We start from the raw sequence: 16,804 nt of genomic DNA, 5'->3' as shown, positions 1-16,804 counted from the left end.
TGTGTGAGAAAACCTTAAAATTTATGCGTAGTTGACTTATAATTTAAATTTTTCTATATATTGTTAAGTTACAATTGTAATTTTAATTCATTAATAAAATGAGACTATTTTTATAAAAATAATAATAATAATAATAATAATAAAATAATTTGATTTTACGTAAACAACTGTCCAAACTAGCCCATGGCCCCATAACACAAGCGAGTATCAAATTCTGGTTAAAAAGATGGGTAATTCTATGCATCAACCTACACACTTCACACACCATGCATTCAATTTTTTTTTTTTTTTTTTATTAAACCTCAATACACTAAGTGTGTTAAGTGTGTGATGAATAGTAGGCTGATGCAAATATTTTTCATAAAAAGATATGGGAAAAAAATCTCCTTCCCACTCCTCTGCTTTAAATACTGTCTCGCAGCCACCCGCATTCCCTCCCGAACCAAATTCCCGCAAGACCGGTTATCTTCCTTTTGCACTTCGTTTCACCCCAGGCGCACGTTATACTCCACCGCACCGCTCGGAGAGAGAGAGAGAGAGATAGAGGGAGTGTAAACCGATAAAGAAAGAAGTAGAGAAGAGAGTGTTATTTCGGAAATGGCGTTGGCGAGGGTAGATCTGGACGGGAACCCGATCAAGCCGATGACGATATGCATGATCGGTGCTGGAGGGTTCATAGGGTCCCACCTTTGCGAGAAGCTGATGGCGGAGACGCCGCACAAGGTTCTTGCCCTCGACGTCTACAACGACAAGATCAAGCACCTCCTCGAGCCCGCCGGCTCGCATCCCTGGTCCGATCGCATCCAGTTCCACCGCCTCAACATCAAGAACGACTCCCGCCTCGAAGGCCTCATTAAGATGGCAGATCTGGTCCCCATTCCCACTCCCTCTTTTACTCTGTTTTTTTTTCCTACATTTCAATCCCATATCTTGCAAATTCTTCTTTAATTTCGTTTTTCATGAATTTCTTTTTTGAAACTTTTGTTTGCATTTTTCGTAGACGATAAATCTGGCTGCGATTTGTACTCCTGCGGACTACAACACGCGCCCACTCGACACGATTTACAGCAATTTCATCGATGCGCTCCCTGTGGTACGCGTCAATTGAGATATAGGAACGCGCATGTTCTTGGCGCGGTTCTTTGTTTTTTCTGTTTTCCTAATCAATTGGCATTGATTTTTCGTTGGTACTTTGTTACTTTTACGATGATTTGGTTGTTATAGTGGTAGGATTTGATTGAAGGTGATGTTCGTGATTTGATTAGGTTAAGTACTGCTCAGAGAACGGCAAGCGTCTCATTCACTTTTCTACTTGTGAGGTGTATGGGAAAACGATTGGGAGCTTCCTTCCTAAAGATAGCCCTCTTCGTCAGGTAGCCTTTCGCTTTCTTTTTTATGAAATTGCTTTTAAGCTAGGCACTTCTCGGATATAATTCGGATCCATGGTTTTTCTTACTAATTTTTGTGTGCGAAAATCTTCCTTTGTGTAACTCAGCTAGTTTGACGTTCAGCATTGCTTGTTGTTTATAAATCCGTCAGCGACTTCTCTCTTGCATGTCTATATTCCAAGATAAATCAAGATTTGAAAAGATCTGTGTAGTTGTGGCTGATTATCAACATTGCGAATACAATAGTTAAGGCTAATAATTTGAACAGCTGCGAATGACTGGGTAGAGGTTTTCTATGGTGGTAGTGATCGAAGGTCTTTTTGATAGCTTGTCTATTTGTCCATTATATCTTTTATGTAAAGAATGTTATATATACAAAAGCATGATCTATGCGTTTTGTATCTAAACCATAGAATTTCAGCAGATCTCTTTTAGCTACCAATTCATTTTTCTTGCGTAGAGACAGATCACTTCCCATAGTTGTAGTGGCCCCCATCTTGTGTGCCTTACAAAGTTTTGCTAATGTGTTCTTTGTTTTGTCGATCTGCATCTTGCCAAAAGCATACTGATTGTGACTTTTTTCCCCTAATACTCCCCCCCCCAACACACACACATTTTGTGTGGGGAGGGGGTTGGGGCTAGTTTGATAGCTGAATGCATTGCATCAAAAAGTTAATGTGAAAACATAATGGGGTATTTAATTCCCTCAGGTCGATCTGGTCGGATTAATGTTACAATGTTATCCTGATTTAACGATGGAGGTGTAGCTGTTGTTGTGTCATGTTGTTGTTCAGGGTTATTGGCCGAAAATGTGAAGACAAGTCATTTTCATTTATTTTCTTTATAGAGTTGAAGGGCATGGGGGGTTTGGGGGAACAACGCAAAAATATGTGCTCAGTATTTTGTTGCATCTTTGTAAAGAGCGCCAATTAGTCTAGTCTTATGGGAGCCCATTACGGTTGCTTTTTGGATACCTCGACAATTTTGGTTGGTCCAGACAAACATCTCAAAGTTTAAATGCCTAGATATTATCAACCAATAATCCCCTCTTATAGGAAAAAAAAATATGTGCAACTATTAGATTCATGATAATAAAATGATCTTGTAAAAAAATTAATTGAATCCTTTTAGTATTTTGTTTCTCATTCTCCTTGTTTGCCATGGGCTGAGTCTTTGTCTCCAATCTGTTATAGGATCCTGAATATTATGTTCTTAAAGAAGATGCCTCCCCATGCATTTTTGGTTCTATTGAGAAGCAGAGATGGTCCTATGCATGTGCTAAGCAATTGATTGAGAGGCTGATTTATGGTTAGCTATATTTTCCATGACCTGGCTACTTTTCAATTGGTTTGTGCAATGTATATTTCTGACTCTCCTTATTAAATGCAGCTGAGGGTGCAGAGAATGGTCTCGATTTTACAATTGTGAGGCCTTTCAACTGGATTGGACCCAGAATGGATTTCATACCTGGAATCGACGGTCCAAGTGAGGGTGTTCCAAGGGTTCTGGCGTGCTTTAGTAATGTATGATATGTTTCTGCCACATTTTTTTCTCCATTATCTTTCAAGGGGGAAGGAAGGTCTCCACTCATTTCATTCGTTATTTGCTGTAATTATGTCCTCTTTTCTTCTCAATGCAGAATCTCCTGCGTCATGAGCCACTCAAGCTTGTGGATGGTGGCCAATCCCAGAGAACTTTCATTTATATAAAGGATGCAATTGAAGCTGTTTTGCTGATGATTGTGAGTCCAATATAGTCGTCTTAAATTTGTTTGGCATATAAAAAAGTGGTGGCTGAGTTGTGTAATTTTCTCCCTTTCAGGAAAATCCAGCTAGGGCCAATGGTCAAATATTTAATGTTGGCAACCCTAACAATGAAGTTACAGTTAGGCAGCTTGCTGAAATGATGATTGAGGTGAAGGGTTGTGTCAAATACATATATAAATATATTCACGTCCTGATGAAAATACGTTAGTGGTTTTTCATGTTTTTATTTTTATTTTTGGGAATTAAAAGTTTTAAGTACCTGCAATGTGCACAGGTCTATTCAAAAGTAAGTGGGGAACCATCTCTGGAAGCACCTACTGTTGATGTGAGCTCTCAAGAATTTTATGGTGTGGGATATGATGATAGCGACAAGAGAATTCCCGACATGACCATAATCAATAGGCAACTGGGTATTGACTGTTTTCTTCTCTTTTTCTCTTATAAAAAGCATTGAGATTTAGGAGCATTGTGACAGAAGGTAATGGGTTATAAATTCCAGGTTGGAACCCCAAGACTTCTTTGTGGGACTTGCTTGAATCAACACTCACCTATCAACATAGGACGTATGCCGAGGCCGTTAAGCAAGCCATTGCAAAACCAGCTGCCAACTAAAAGCAAAATGGTGTTTGGTGGCACTTAAGAAGTGGATTCTTTCTTTAGATTGCTGCTGTTTGGCAGGTGTTACCATTCTTTTCAAGTCCATCATAATATAACATATGATTCGCATATACGATACATTTTTTTTCTCTCTTTCAAGTATCGGTAGTCAATAGCTAAAGTAGCTGAGGAATGTGTGTTGGATGGATATCTCCGGAGAAGAACTTAGATTCTGTTATGAACATTTTAATCATACTACTACTACTACTGTAATTGTCGGTAAAAGCTTGGCTACGGCATATGCTGCTAGGGGCCATTATACAAGGAAAGCTGCTTGCTGTTTTCACTTCCTCTAGGGGGTATGCTTGTCGTTCCCCTAATTTGTCACTTTAAGGATGTGTTGTATTATTTTGTTTCTTCAATTTATTATTTATTAATATTATGCAATCAATCACTTCTTTTGGTTGCCTTCCACTATTAGCGTTATTTTGTTAGAGGGAAAAGGTTTGGTTGGTTCATGTAATGGAAAAATTATCACCAACAATTAATTTGGGTTTTAGCCATTAACCATATATTTGGTGCGCTTATTAACCATAAATCATTATCTCCAAACCTCCCTTAATGTTGACAAAATGAAAGAACAAAAACTCACCCTTTAAGCAACTCTAGAGGTTCCCAAATCAACAAAGCAACTTAAAGAGCATGCAGACGCTTGTAAAATGTAAATACATCATCAACCCCCGACAGCAACTTTCTTTTCTCCTTAACTTAAGGGTCCGTAACTCGGCATAAAGAAATGTAGGAAGAGAGGAGAAGATAGGAACTTTTCTTAGAAGTTCTGCATAATTCTTACAAACTTGCACGAGGTGTTCATATATCAGATTCCTCACAACCGACTAGCGGTGATGGCAGATTCCTACAATTATGGGATCGAGATGGAAAAGTCTTTCTTGTAAGCAAGTTTGTGCACCGATGCTAACATGTAAGATATTTGTTTAATGAAACGGTGCGAATTGAAAATAAAAATGATTTTCGTGAGACAAAAGACCTTATTTTTTTTTTTTTTAATTTTCTTCTTTTATTTTTCTTTCAATTAAAAAAGTTATATCAGTATCGGTATGCTGTTTGGTGCGCCAAACCGCTTGTACTTAACAAAGTTCTTACAGGATACATGTCACGCATAAAACTAACATAGTAGACATGACTAGATAGTGACTTTTAAAAGAAGAAAAATATTATTTTAAGGCATCTACTACAAATCAAATTATGTTACGTGAATGATGTGTGGTGTAGAAACCTTAAAATAAAAATATGGGCTTACTACTAAATCGACTTGGAAAAGAAATGGACTGAAAGATATAAAAGAACATAGTGGCAATCTGTATTCATTAGCCCTGTGGGCCGAGGCCGAGACAAAGACAGTTTTGCCAATGGAAATGGATTTTTAAAAAAATAGTAACTCCATAAAAGTACGCACGGTGGGACTCGAACCCACAATCTTCCGTTTAGAAGACGGGCGCCTTATCCATTAGGCCACGAGCGCCTTGACTCAACTACTTAATCAGTACTATTTTATTTAAAATAGTTCTACTCATTATCCCTACAACTTTATTTTTATTTTTTTAATTTTTTCTTATCAAATTTGTGGTGTATGATGATGAGTAAAAGAACCAATTAGTTTATAAGAAATAACATAAAAATAAATATGACGTGTGAGATGATGAGTAGCAAATATCTTATATTTAACCTAAATATATAAATTACAAATCATACATTTTGTGGATCACAAAACCTATGGTGAACTAATATATACTTAGGATGATGGTGCCCTCTTCAAGATTGTCTAAAAAGAAAGGGAAAAAAAAAAGTAATACATCTTTTGGTTGAGTATGGTAAATATATTTACTCAGGAAAAAAGGAGAAAAAAAAGGATAAATAAATAAATAAATATAATATAATATATATATTCTAACCAACATATGATTATTTGGTTTAACCTGCTCTCTTGACTTTCCAGCCTAAGATGGTGGAGTTTTCAAAAGTTCAACGACCATTGTCCATTAATTGCCTGCTTCATCATGCCTTTTGGTTGAATGACTTATACAAATAAGAGTAAGCCATATATCAATTGGTATGATTTACACCTAATTCTAGAACAGGTGTATTGATAATATGAATAATAGATGTGAATGGAATAATGAATTGTGCAAACTAATATATATCTTTCTTGATCAGGGTTTATTTGGAAATAGATTTCATTTTAAAATTTTCATTTCATCTCATTCTTAAACATAATTTAAATACAAACATTTTCAAACTAATTATTACAACTTTTCTAAACTTTCAAACAAAAAATTAAAAAAAAATTCAATTTTTTCAAAATTTCAAACAAAAATAATATCAAAAAATTATATTCTAACAATATTTTAATTTTATAATATTTTTTATTCAATATTTTCTCTCTTATTTCTTAAAATCTAAAAAATATTTAACTCAAGCTATCTTATTACTATTCATAAACTATTTTATTATTATTTATAAAATTTTCATCTTATCTCACTCTCTAAACGAGCTCCAAGTTGTTGCGGAGCTGTTAGGCTGTGGGGCTTTGGAGGAATCGAGTCTGAGGGCCCTTTCTCGTTTCTTCCGTTGTTTTTCCAATTGTTATTTGAATGGGTTGAGGATGACGATGTCATGCATGCTGTTGGTGGGATCCCTTTATTTTACTACATTTAGCAGTCCTAAAAAACAAACGAAAACGTAAAATCAAGCCTGAGTAGGTTGATATTTGAAAATAAGGTGATATTCTAACATACTGATCACACATATACCGGCTCATGTTAATATGGATGAAGGACTGGAAAGTATGACATTGGTGAAATATAGATTGATCGCTGGGATACCGATGCTATATCTATCGGACTCGTATTGCAGAAAAGCTCTAATTTCCATATGGTGATGTGCTAGATGTATAACAAATGACTGGTACAGAGTTGCAGAGCGTTCATGCATGCCACACATGTTGCATGATATGTAGATTTTATAACCTAAAGTGTTGTTCGTATAAGAATTTGGGCTCTAAACTTTCCTCCATTTAATTAAATATTTCACGTGTTAGGCTTACTCATTGATGAGGAATCTGACCCATACGTGAGGAGAGTGTTATGATATAAAAATAAAATAAATCTATTCCCATTAGCTTAATCTTTTGAGATAAATAATGATTTTACATGAACGATAAACCCCATATAAGTATTTAATTAATCTTAATTGGATGTGCGACGGAACTGCATATTGGATCATGAAGTTAGTGCTTAAGACCTATTCATTCTGGGGCTACACAAAACATAATATCATTAATTTTACTCACATATACTTGACCTCTCTCTTCTTTGGGTCATCCTATGATGATGATAAATGCATGTTTTTGTTGAAATTAGAGGCGGTTTACATATGTAAGATGAAATAGACAAGCACTATATATATACTTTCCATGTCAAAAACTCCCTCAATTGAGTAATATAGTAGATATTCAAGAAGATAGTGGCTGCTTTTGCAGATGTGAAACGAGCACCAACCTCAGGTAGTCCTCCATTTACTTTGTTTTCCCCTTATTAAACCTTTTATCCTCTTTTAAATTTTCAATGCCAAGTAATATTTGAAGCTAATTACATAAGGAGGTGTCCCTATCTCGCCCCTGAATTCCAGCATCACCCTCATTGGTGGGTGCCCCCTTCCATATGCGGGGGGCCGGATTGGTCCCTCATGACCGTTCGCCCCACCTCGCCCAACGCCCACCCATAGCTAAAAGCAATCGAAAAAACACCAAAAAAATTGAAAACCACAACAAATCCACATAATCACATATCCATCCATAACAAATCGGAAAGTAACAAAAAATGAAAAAAATCCAAAACAATAGCATATATGAGCAAAGAATCACAACCACACTTCAAGAAGGAGGAGAAAAAAAGTGGACGAAGGAGAAGAGGAATAGGAGAGGATACTCGGCAAAGAACGGAGGCAGTCGTGCCAGAGAGAGAGAGGGGGGGGGGGGTTAGGTTTTAACTTAAACCTAACCTTAAAACGACGTTGTTTTATTAAAAAAAATTATTTTTCTTTAATATATATGTATATATATGGGTTGGGCCAGTTGGATGGGATAAACCTCAGGCAGACATGGACTAATCCAAGCCCCGCCCCTAGCTCCCAGCTTTGCCTGCACGCCCCCCGTTTGAGAATAGGGGCTCCAGCCAATGTTTTGAATACCGTATCGGAAGCCGTACCAGTCAAGGCACTAGAACGAAATATTGTGGTACCAGTACCGTCTCGGAATAATCGATATATGAATAAATTATATATAAATACATAAATATATAAATTATAAATAGCCTAGTCTGAATTGGAGGTCAAAAAATAAGTTTGTAGTTTGAAAAAATGAAAAAAAAAATAGAAGGTCGAAATATAGGTCGGTACCGGCCGAAATATAGGTCGGTACAGGCTGAAATTGAGGCCAGTACGACCGGTACTGGCCGGTATTTGGGCCGGTACGAAACGTATGGGGTACCTGTACCAGCCCAACGGCCAGTACGAAAAATTTCGACTGTGCCGGCCGGTACGGTACAAAATTTAAAACAATGGCTCCAGTTCTAGCCAAGTGGATGCCGAACAGGCGGGGGCTGGGTGGCAGGTGGTGGTACCCCGCTGCCCAGCCCTACAAAACAATATCAAACTTACTTAAATACAAGTAATTTTGTTTAGATAAAGAAACAGTTTCATCTCATCTCAATTTTTTTAAATTTGTACACAAAATATAATAAACAATTCAAAATTTTTTAAATCTTAAAACAATAATAATATTAAAAAATAATATTTTAATAATATTTTATTTAATTTTTAATTTTTATTTAAAATGATTTCATATCATCTTATTATCTAAATGAGACATGTCTTTTCACACAAATTTCCACGAATAGTACGAAACTTTGATGTGGGGAAGTGTCCAATTACAAAGACAAAAAAATATGGAGGGGGGCCAAATAGGCTTCGAGAATTAATAAAAGTTGGTGAAACTTTCTATCGTTGATTATCAAGAGGACAAAGGAGAGGCCACCCCCCATAATGCACAGCCATTTTGAAGAGTTTTTAGACGTACAATCATAGCCTACAAAGGCAAAAGGATAAAGACAAATGTTGTAATTGTGATCGGGCCAACTTTTGTCATGCTTTCTCTTGACTCCATTTGAGAGAAAATATGATTCTCCGTCGCTTCTGTTGATTATAAAGCTCCACATTTATTATAGCCAGCTTTGCTACATGCAACAGAGCAGCAAAATCGTTGGCGGACTCGGCTGATATATTTAAATAAAATAATGGCACGTCATTGATACATTAAAAAAAAAAAAAAAAAAAAAAAAATAACAACAACAACAACATAACACATCCTTCCATAGACTTAGCCATCTTGACTCAGGAGAGATGGAGCCCCTTCTTGATGGGTTCGATCAAATCTTGGCCGTGGTGAACGTCCTTCTTGTGCTGCTCCTCCATTTGGACAAGAAAAAGTTCCCGTTCGCCGATTAGGCTTTCAAGCTTGTCGCTGAATTACGCAATAGTCTACAATAGTCCTTAACAATATGTTTGGTTGCTAAGAAAACATAGGAAAATCACGCAATAGTCCGTAACAATCTGTTTGGTTGCCGAGAAAACAGAGAAAAATCATGCAATAGTCTATAACAATTTGTTTGGTTGCCGAGAAAACAAAGGAAAATTAAAACAATACTCCATAACAGTCTGTTTGGTTGGCGAGAAAATAAAGGAAAATCACAATCGAATATCCTACAAATATGAGATTCGAGACAGCAACTGGTAGATCTCGTGCATGCATATCTGTTCGTTGGCTTCATGTGGGTGTCTCCGTGTGCATGTGGTTGGAAAAAAAATGGCTGCGGTTTAGCACGAAATAAAAGCAATGAAATAGAAGAATATTCTCAGAAAGATGAAAGTGAAAGATGGAAGGGGAAATGAAAGATGGAAGGGAGCTCTAAAAATGGCGGAAATGGAGATTTGAGTGGAAAGTAGGGATGGGCAGCGCCCACCGATCCGCACTCCTCCCATTTTTAATGTAAAAATTTATAATTTATAATTTATAATATTTATATAAATAATTTATATAAATATATTGTACATAAATATATACAGTTTGTTAAAAACTTGAATTCAACTTCAAGTTAATGGATTGCCTTGGCCTCCTATATAACTTCCTAGGCCAACTATTATATAGGAGGCTAAGGTAATACAATAATGATAGTTAAGCGATGTGTGACTTAACACAATCTAAAATATAACTATAATGAGTTTGTAATTTTTTTAATGTATAAATTTCAATTTATACTTTAAATTATATTATAATTTAAGTCTAAAAAATATTTTTAGAATAAAAAAATTTTTAGACAATGAATTAAGCGAGGGGCGGGGTATGAAATCCCTCCACCATGCGGGTAGCACCCCTAGTGGAAAGGTGGAAGACGAAGGAAATTAGAGAAAACAAGGAAGATGAAGGGGAAAAGAGCAAACAGCGTCGTTCGGTATTTTGCCACGTGGGATGCAGTTTTCCTGCGATTTTCCAGGCCGGTTGTGCACAGAGTTTTTCTATTATAGCAATACTGGTGGAAGACAATTTTCTTTTTTTTTTTTAATATATTTTTCCTCTTCCTCTTCGAAAGGTAAAATTCATTAATAAAATGTTCTTAGTACAAATGGACTGAAATAATAAATACATACTAACTGATAAAAAATTATGATGGTAGATCTTTATCACTGTAAAAATCCAAGACACATGATAAAATTTTGATCAGGGTAATGCTACCATATTGGTGGAAGACAATTACTGAAAATAACCATGAAATTTGAGGAAGAGATATTTAAAAAATATAATTTATAAATTGACGTGATTAAATATAATATATTATATTTAATTATATTAATTTATAAGATTATATATATATAATATATATAAATAATTTGTTTCTAAACCAACTCTTTTTTTTTTTGTTACTTTTGTTAGTGTATACTGCTGCCGGCAAAATTCAAACATTGTATTTGGCAACAGCTAGAGGTGTTATCTTCAAGTTATAAAAAACAACACCCATCTGTTAAAATATAAATAAATATTTTTATTAAAATTTAATTAATATTATTCACAAAACATTTTAAGAAATTAAAAAAAAAAAAGGAAACCATGGTAGCCACCACTGGTTTTTTTTAAGTTTTCAAAAAATATAAAAATAATTTTTTATTAGAAAAGATAATATTTCTAATTTTTTAACTTATTTTTTTTTAATAAAATGACACGTGACACTTTACCACATCTTATTTTAGAGCAATAAAAGATTATGCAAGTAAAGAATCTAGATATAAGTAGAATAAAAGTTGAGATGAGTAGATATGTTTCTAATCTTTATCACATTTTATTTTTATTTTAGAGATGAATTGAGATGGTTTGTGAATAGTAGAATAAAAGTTAAATTATTTATTATATTTTTTATAAAAATTTAGAAAAATTATTTTGGGATATGAAAATTTTGAATTGTTTATTATATTTTGTGTGAAAATTTAAAAAAATTATAATGATAAAATGAAATGAGTTGATATATATTTTGAATGCAAATGAGGCCTTAAAATACCTCATATATTCTGTTATTAATAATAAGATAGTCTGAGAGTACCTGAATACTAATACCCAAATCTAGCCTAAGACTTTTCCTTCCCAAGTCTACCAATCCCTATCCTGCATTGTTGCTTGTCAATTGATATCCCAGTTAATCTTGACAAGGTGCCTCCCCATACACAACATCCCTTTATATTCTTAAACAAATAACTAAGTTTCATGCGTAAATTTTAACACACTATTTGTTGTGTGTGACCCTTTATATATTTAAAAAAAAAAAACTTTTTGTGTAAGTTGATATGACAGATTTTCATATCAACAGTATATTTGTTACATTAACTATATATTTAATACGACAATAAATAATAAATTTGCAAACAAATATATTCAATCTTCTATTGTCAACTAATTAATGTCAGTTTGCTAGTTCGAAACTTTCGACAAAAAGCCTTTGAACGCCAACGAGCTCCTTAGAGCCCGTTTCTCTCTCGTTGCTAACAACAAGAACACAGCATTTCGTTGCCAACTTTTTCTTCCCCCCTCCATCCAGCTGAATCCTCTGTACTTTGGTTAGCTAGCCACATTTTATTTTATTAATCTCTCTCTTTCTAGGCCATTTTTTTTTCCATGTTTTTCATTGTTGCTCAAATCCACACCTCACCGCGACGCTTTCCTCTTCTTCTTCTTCTTCTTTTTTTCAATGCAAAACTCAAACAGAACCCATAAATTATAATTGTATCAATAGGTTTACAGTTGCACCAAATTCATTTAAAACTGTAAAGCACTAAATTAAATAGAGCCACGGCTCCATGATAGTAAAGTATGAAACAAAATCTCACTGTTAAAATTGCAGCTTTACAGCATGGCTTTGAATGTCAGACTCAGACTTATCCTATTTCGGTAGTGCAAACTACTTGCTGACCCCGGGTCTTGTCCAGGGATCAAGGGGAGCTTTCTGCAGTGGTTGAGGATTTGGTGTTTTTGATTGCCTAATATCTCGCTCAATAAACCTTAGCTACAGTGGTTTCAATACGCTCGTGCTTCACCAATTGAGATACTAGTGTCCCGAGCATGGGTATTCGGTCACCTGAGGGTCGACTTAACTTCCTGAACTTGGTCATTCTACTTCAGAGAGAGAGAGAGAAAGAGAGATGTGAATCCTGAAATGGTGACCCTTTCCACATCTTCTCTCCAATGATCCAAATCCTGACTCCATCTCGTGGTGCGTGGGCCTCGTGCACACCACACATCCCTCCCAAATAATCTCTAAGCTCAGCTTTCTAACTTCACACTGATCCATGCACCTACCTACCCTGTCATTTTGAGAAACCTGTTATGAAATGTTATGTAAACGCAGACACCTATTATAATAAATAAAATAAAAATAACACAATCAAAAATACGATACATAATATATATGATTCGGTAAATTACTTACGTCTATAGGAAATTGTAGAAATCTTATTAACCAGAGGAGATTACAATCACTCAATCTCAACTTACATTGTTTAAGACTTTTTACTCTCTCACATAATATGCACTTACTAGAAAATTGTTCTATTTCAAAATATATTTGAGGTCGTACAAGACATGTCAGAATATGACATATATATAGCACACGGCGCTTAAAACCCTAATATGGCAAAATTGCGTACTTCGCTTGAGCGGTGTGTCGAGTGCGCCTCGAGCGAAAGGCCAAATCAATATTGGCTTGACTGGGGTGTCAAGCGCGTGTCAAGCGAATACTAGGGTTTTTGTCTCGCTTGAGCTCACTGTTGAGCTGGTGTCGAGTGAACTCTCTGACTTACATATGCTCGATCTCACTGTCTAGCAGTCTTGAGCGAACTCTCTAACTTGCCTCCGCTTGAGCAGCTTATGATTCCGCTCGAGCGGTGTGGACCAGACTCCACAATACTTAATAATTCTCCCACTTGGAGACTAGTACACCCACTGTATCACCATCTGCCTCAAACATGATATCCTCCACATGCCAGCCACTGTTTCCAGTCAAACCCTATCATTTCTACAGCTCACAGCTCTCATCTTCAAGTTAGAAGACAAACTGAAGTCAAGGACGACTTCAGTCTTCCACATACATATCTCCCTTAGTCAGCATATGGCGACTCATACCTCCCATTACATTAGGAATATCCGGTCTTGAACCGATCTTGGCAACCTTAGCCAACTTTCCCAGGCTTTCATGAGGAACAACAAAGCTGACTCTCTTTGACTTCCTCACATGTTTTGAGCAATCAGGCCTACATTTTTGCACTGTTGTATTTTCATGCACATCACTGGACCATGATGTTAAAAATAAAAAGTTATATCTCTTACCATGCGCTAAGATTAGCGCACCCTTAGTGATCTTCCAAGCTCCTACAGAGAACGCTACTGCAAAATCGATTTCATCAAATTGTCCCACAGCGATAAGGTTTTTTTTCAAATCTGGAACATGTCTAACTTTCTGTAAAGTCTATACGCTCTTGTTTGGAAGTGTGATGTACACATCACCCACTCCCATTACATCTAGTGTCTTTCCATCAACCGCATACATCTTTCCAAAGTCACCAGCAACATAATTCTGCATGATTTCTTGATGTGAGGTGCTATGGAACGAAGACCCTGAATCCAACACCCAATCATCAATTGGACTGTGTACTGCAAGAAGTAAGGCATCATGAATTTCTTCTGCCATTACAGTCACAACATCATCCTCAAAACTTTCTTGATTCATGCAGTTTCTCTTGATGTGGCTCGGCTTGCCACAACTCCAGCACATGATCTGCTGCCCAAATTCCGTCTTACTCTTTCCTCTGCTCTTGGAGTTTGACCTGTCATATCTTCTGCCCCTATTGTCAACAATCAGGACTGATCCAGAACCCAATGACTCACCCGAGTCTTTCCTACGTACCTTTTTAGCAAGTACCATGTCACGTATGTCATCATAGTTCAATTTTGTTTTACCGCTTGAACTGCTCACAACCATCCTCATGGCCTTCCAACTATTTGATAACGATGCCAACATAATCAACGCTTTGATCTCATCATTAAACTCATCTCTACAGAAGACAATTAATTTGTGATCGTATTGAATTCATTCAAGTGTTGGGCTACAGAAATACCTTCTGACATCTTCAGATTGAACAATTTCTTCATCAAGTACACCTTATTGTTTGCAGATGGCTTTTCATACATACCTGACAAAGTCGCCATGAGATCCACTGCGGTTCTCTCCTTATTGACATTGTGTGCCACTGTTTTGGACAAGGTCAGCCGAACAAGCCCTAGAACCTGTCGATCCAACAAGATCCACTCAGCATCATCCATGCTCTCCGGCTTCTTTCCCAACAGTGGAAGGTGGAGCTTCTTCCCATAGAGATAATCCTAGATCTTCTTCCAATATCCAAAATCAGTGCCGTCAAACTTCTCAATCTCGGTTGCGTTCACTTTATCTTCAGCCATCATTCTCTTTCAGATCTGACCTTGACTCTTGATACCATTTGTTGTGAAATGTTATGCAAACAAATACACCAACGATGACAAATAAAGTAAAAGCAATGCAATCAATAACACGACGCACAATATACGTAGTTCAGCAAATTGCCTATGTCCACAGGAGCTGTAGAAATCTTATTAACCAGAGGAGATTATAATCACTCAATCTCAATTCACACTCTCTAGGGCTTTTTGTTCTCTTACACAATATGCACTTACTAGACAATTGTTTTCTCTCAAAATATGTTTGAGGCCGTATAAGACATGTCAAAATATGACATATATATAGTGGCGTGTCGAGTGCTTCTTGAGCGAATAACCAAATCAACATTAGCTCAGCGAGGTGTCGAGCGAACACTAGGGTTTGTGTCTTGCTCGAGCTCACTGTCGAGCGGGTGTTGAGAGAACTCTCTAACTTGCATATGCTTGAGCTCACTGTCGAGCAGTCTTGAGTGAACTCTCTGACTTGCCTCCGCTCGAGTGTGGACCAGACTCTACAATACTAAAAAAAACCATAATGCGAGAATAGCAAAAGAAAGAGTAGAGAAAAAGTATCACAAGATTTATGTATTTCGACAATATGTCTATATCTACAGAACTGCAAAAGAATTTTATTCAATAAGAATATGAAGTACACAGTGAAAAATGCAAGTTTCTCATTCCTTTCAAGTTGTTCCTCTCTCTTTAGGCGTCTCTCTCTGAAGTTTTTCGTACACAATAATATATATATGCATGACACTATGAAAACCTACGACATTTAGTTTTTTGAATATTCACTCAAGCGCGACTCTAGCGAACTTTTTGTCCAGTATTCACTCGAGTGCCAAGTCAAGCAAGACTCGACCGAACTCTCAGGTTGAGTTTCTCTTGAGCTTACTGTTAAGCACCTATTGAGCAAACTCTCTGCTTGGGCTTCACTCAAGCGAACTCTCGAGTTGCCTCAACTCGAATATAAAACCAAGCTCCACACTCAACATGTATGCCTCCTCGTCACTGTCCTAACCTCCTGATCCCAGCCACCACATCCATGCCCGTGTACCATACATGCCAATGCTGGCACACATGGCCACCACGTGTCGCCGCACTTCCTCCTCCAAATCAAGCCCTTGACCCTACACTGCCTTCCACACATTTTGTCCATCCTATGTTATGTTTTCTATTTGTTTTCTTTTTGTGTAGGTGTTTAAAAGTTTGATTTGTCGCTTTTTGCAAGTTTAGCTCTCCCACCACTTTTTGAAATCAGGCGGGTTTCTTTTGTTAGGAAAAGATTTTTGTCCATATACCTTATACAATAATACAAAAGGTGCGGGAACAAAAGATCTCTAACTATGTCTCGGTGCTCATCTTCCTATTGTGGAATCTTCTCGCAATAGAGGCTTGTCACACATCGATCCTGAGCTGAAGAGATTTAGGAAGGAAAGTGAAGTATCAGAACTGGAGAGTTAGAAGAGAAGGAAGTTGAGTTTTAAAGTCAGTTAGGGTAATTTGGTCATATGGGCATTGGACCAAGATTTAATAAAAAGCATGTTTGAATATTAGTCTGTTAGTTAATATTAGAGTTGTTTATGGGTTAGTCTCATGGGCCTGCGAGCCCATAATGGGTATTGTCTTTCATCTAGTAATTAGTAACCGTCGGGTTGTTTTTGAGATTCTTCCATTTTCCGTTAGTAGCTATTTCACTATAGCCCTGGTACAGGTTTGTTATGCCAGATTTTATAATATTCCTATTTTCTCTCTCTAATTATTCTTTCTTCTCTCTCTACATCATCCTTCTCCATTATAGATGGTGTTACAAGTGGTATTTAGAGATCCATTCTCAAGTGACCTGTAAACAAAGGAAGCAAGAAATGATAGAGGGTACCAACCTAAATCTATTACAAGAAGGTCTT

At 36.5% G+C, this 16,804-nt stretch overlaps 1 protein-coding gene and 1 non-coding gene across 2 annotated transcripts; one reads left to right on the top strand and one right to left on the bottom strand.

Moving 5' to 3' along the window:
* The first annotated feature begins 417 nt into the window (after nt 1-417).
* On the top strand, nt 418-4,228 carry LOC109000669 (UDP-D-apiose/UDP-D-xylose synthase 2). The gene is made up of 9 exons (XM_018977626.2): nt 418-870; nt 1,001-1,093; nt 1,266-1,373; nt 2,582-2,696; nt 2,778-2,911; nt 3,028-3,129; nt 3,210-3,302; nt 3,429-3,564; nt 3,654-4,228. The coding sequence occupies exons 1-9, from the start codon at nt 598-600 to the stop codon at nt 3,764-3,766; spliced, it is 1,167 nt and encodes a 388-aa protein (XP_018833171.1). The 5' UTR covers nt 418-597; the 3' UTR covers nt 3,767-4,228.
* A 993-nt stretch (nt 4,229-5,221) lies between these two features.
* Nucleotides 5,222-5,294, bottom strand: TRNAR-UCU. The gene has a single exon. It is a non-coding gene; the product is annotated as a tRNA-Arg (tRNA).
* Nucleotides 5,295-16,804: the final 11,510 nt, after the last annotated feature.

This window comes from Juglans regia, chromosome 14 (genome assembly GCF_001411555.2).
Source record: "Juglans regia cultivar Chandler chromosome 14, Walnut 2.0, whole genome shotgun sequence".
NCBI classification, from domain to species: Eukaryota; Viridiplantae; Streptophyta; class Magnoliopsida; order Fagales; family Juglandaceae; genus Juglans; species Juglans regia.
Note: the sequence above shows the minus strand (reverse complement) of the source record. Positions and strands in the feature narration are given on the sequence as shown.

What these genes read in the sequence shown, in the direction of transcription:
- LOC109000669 (XM_018977626.2), top strand. Translation starts at nt 598, where the DNA reads ATGGCGTTGGCGAGGGTAGATCTGGACGGGAACCCGATCAAGCCGATG. An exon ending in TTCTGGCGTGCTTTAGTAAT is followed by an intron (nt 2,912 to 3,027) that starts GTATGATATGTT and finishes TTCTCAATGCAG; the next exon opens with AATCTCCTGCGTCATGAGCC. An exon ending in CATAATCAATAGGCAACTGG is followed by an intron (nt 3,565 to 3,653) that starts GTATTGACTGTT and finishes TATAAATTCCAG; the next exon opens with GTTGGAACCCCAAGACTTCT.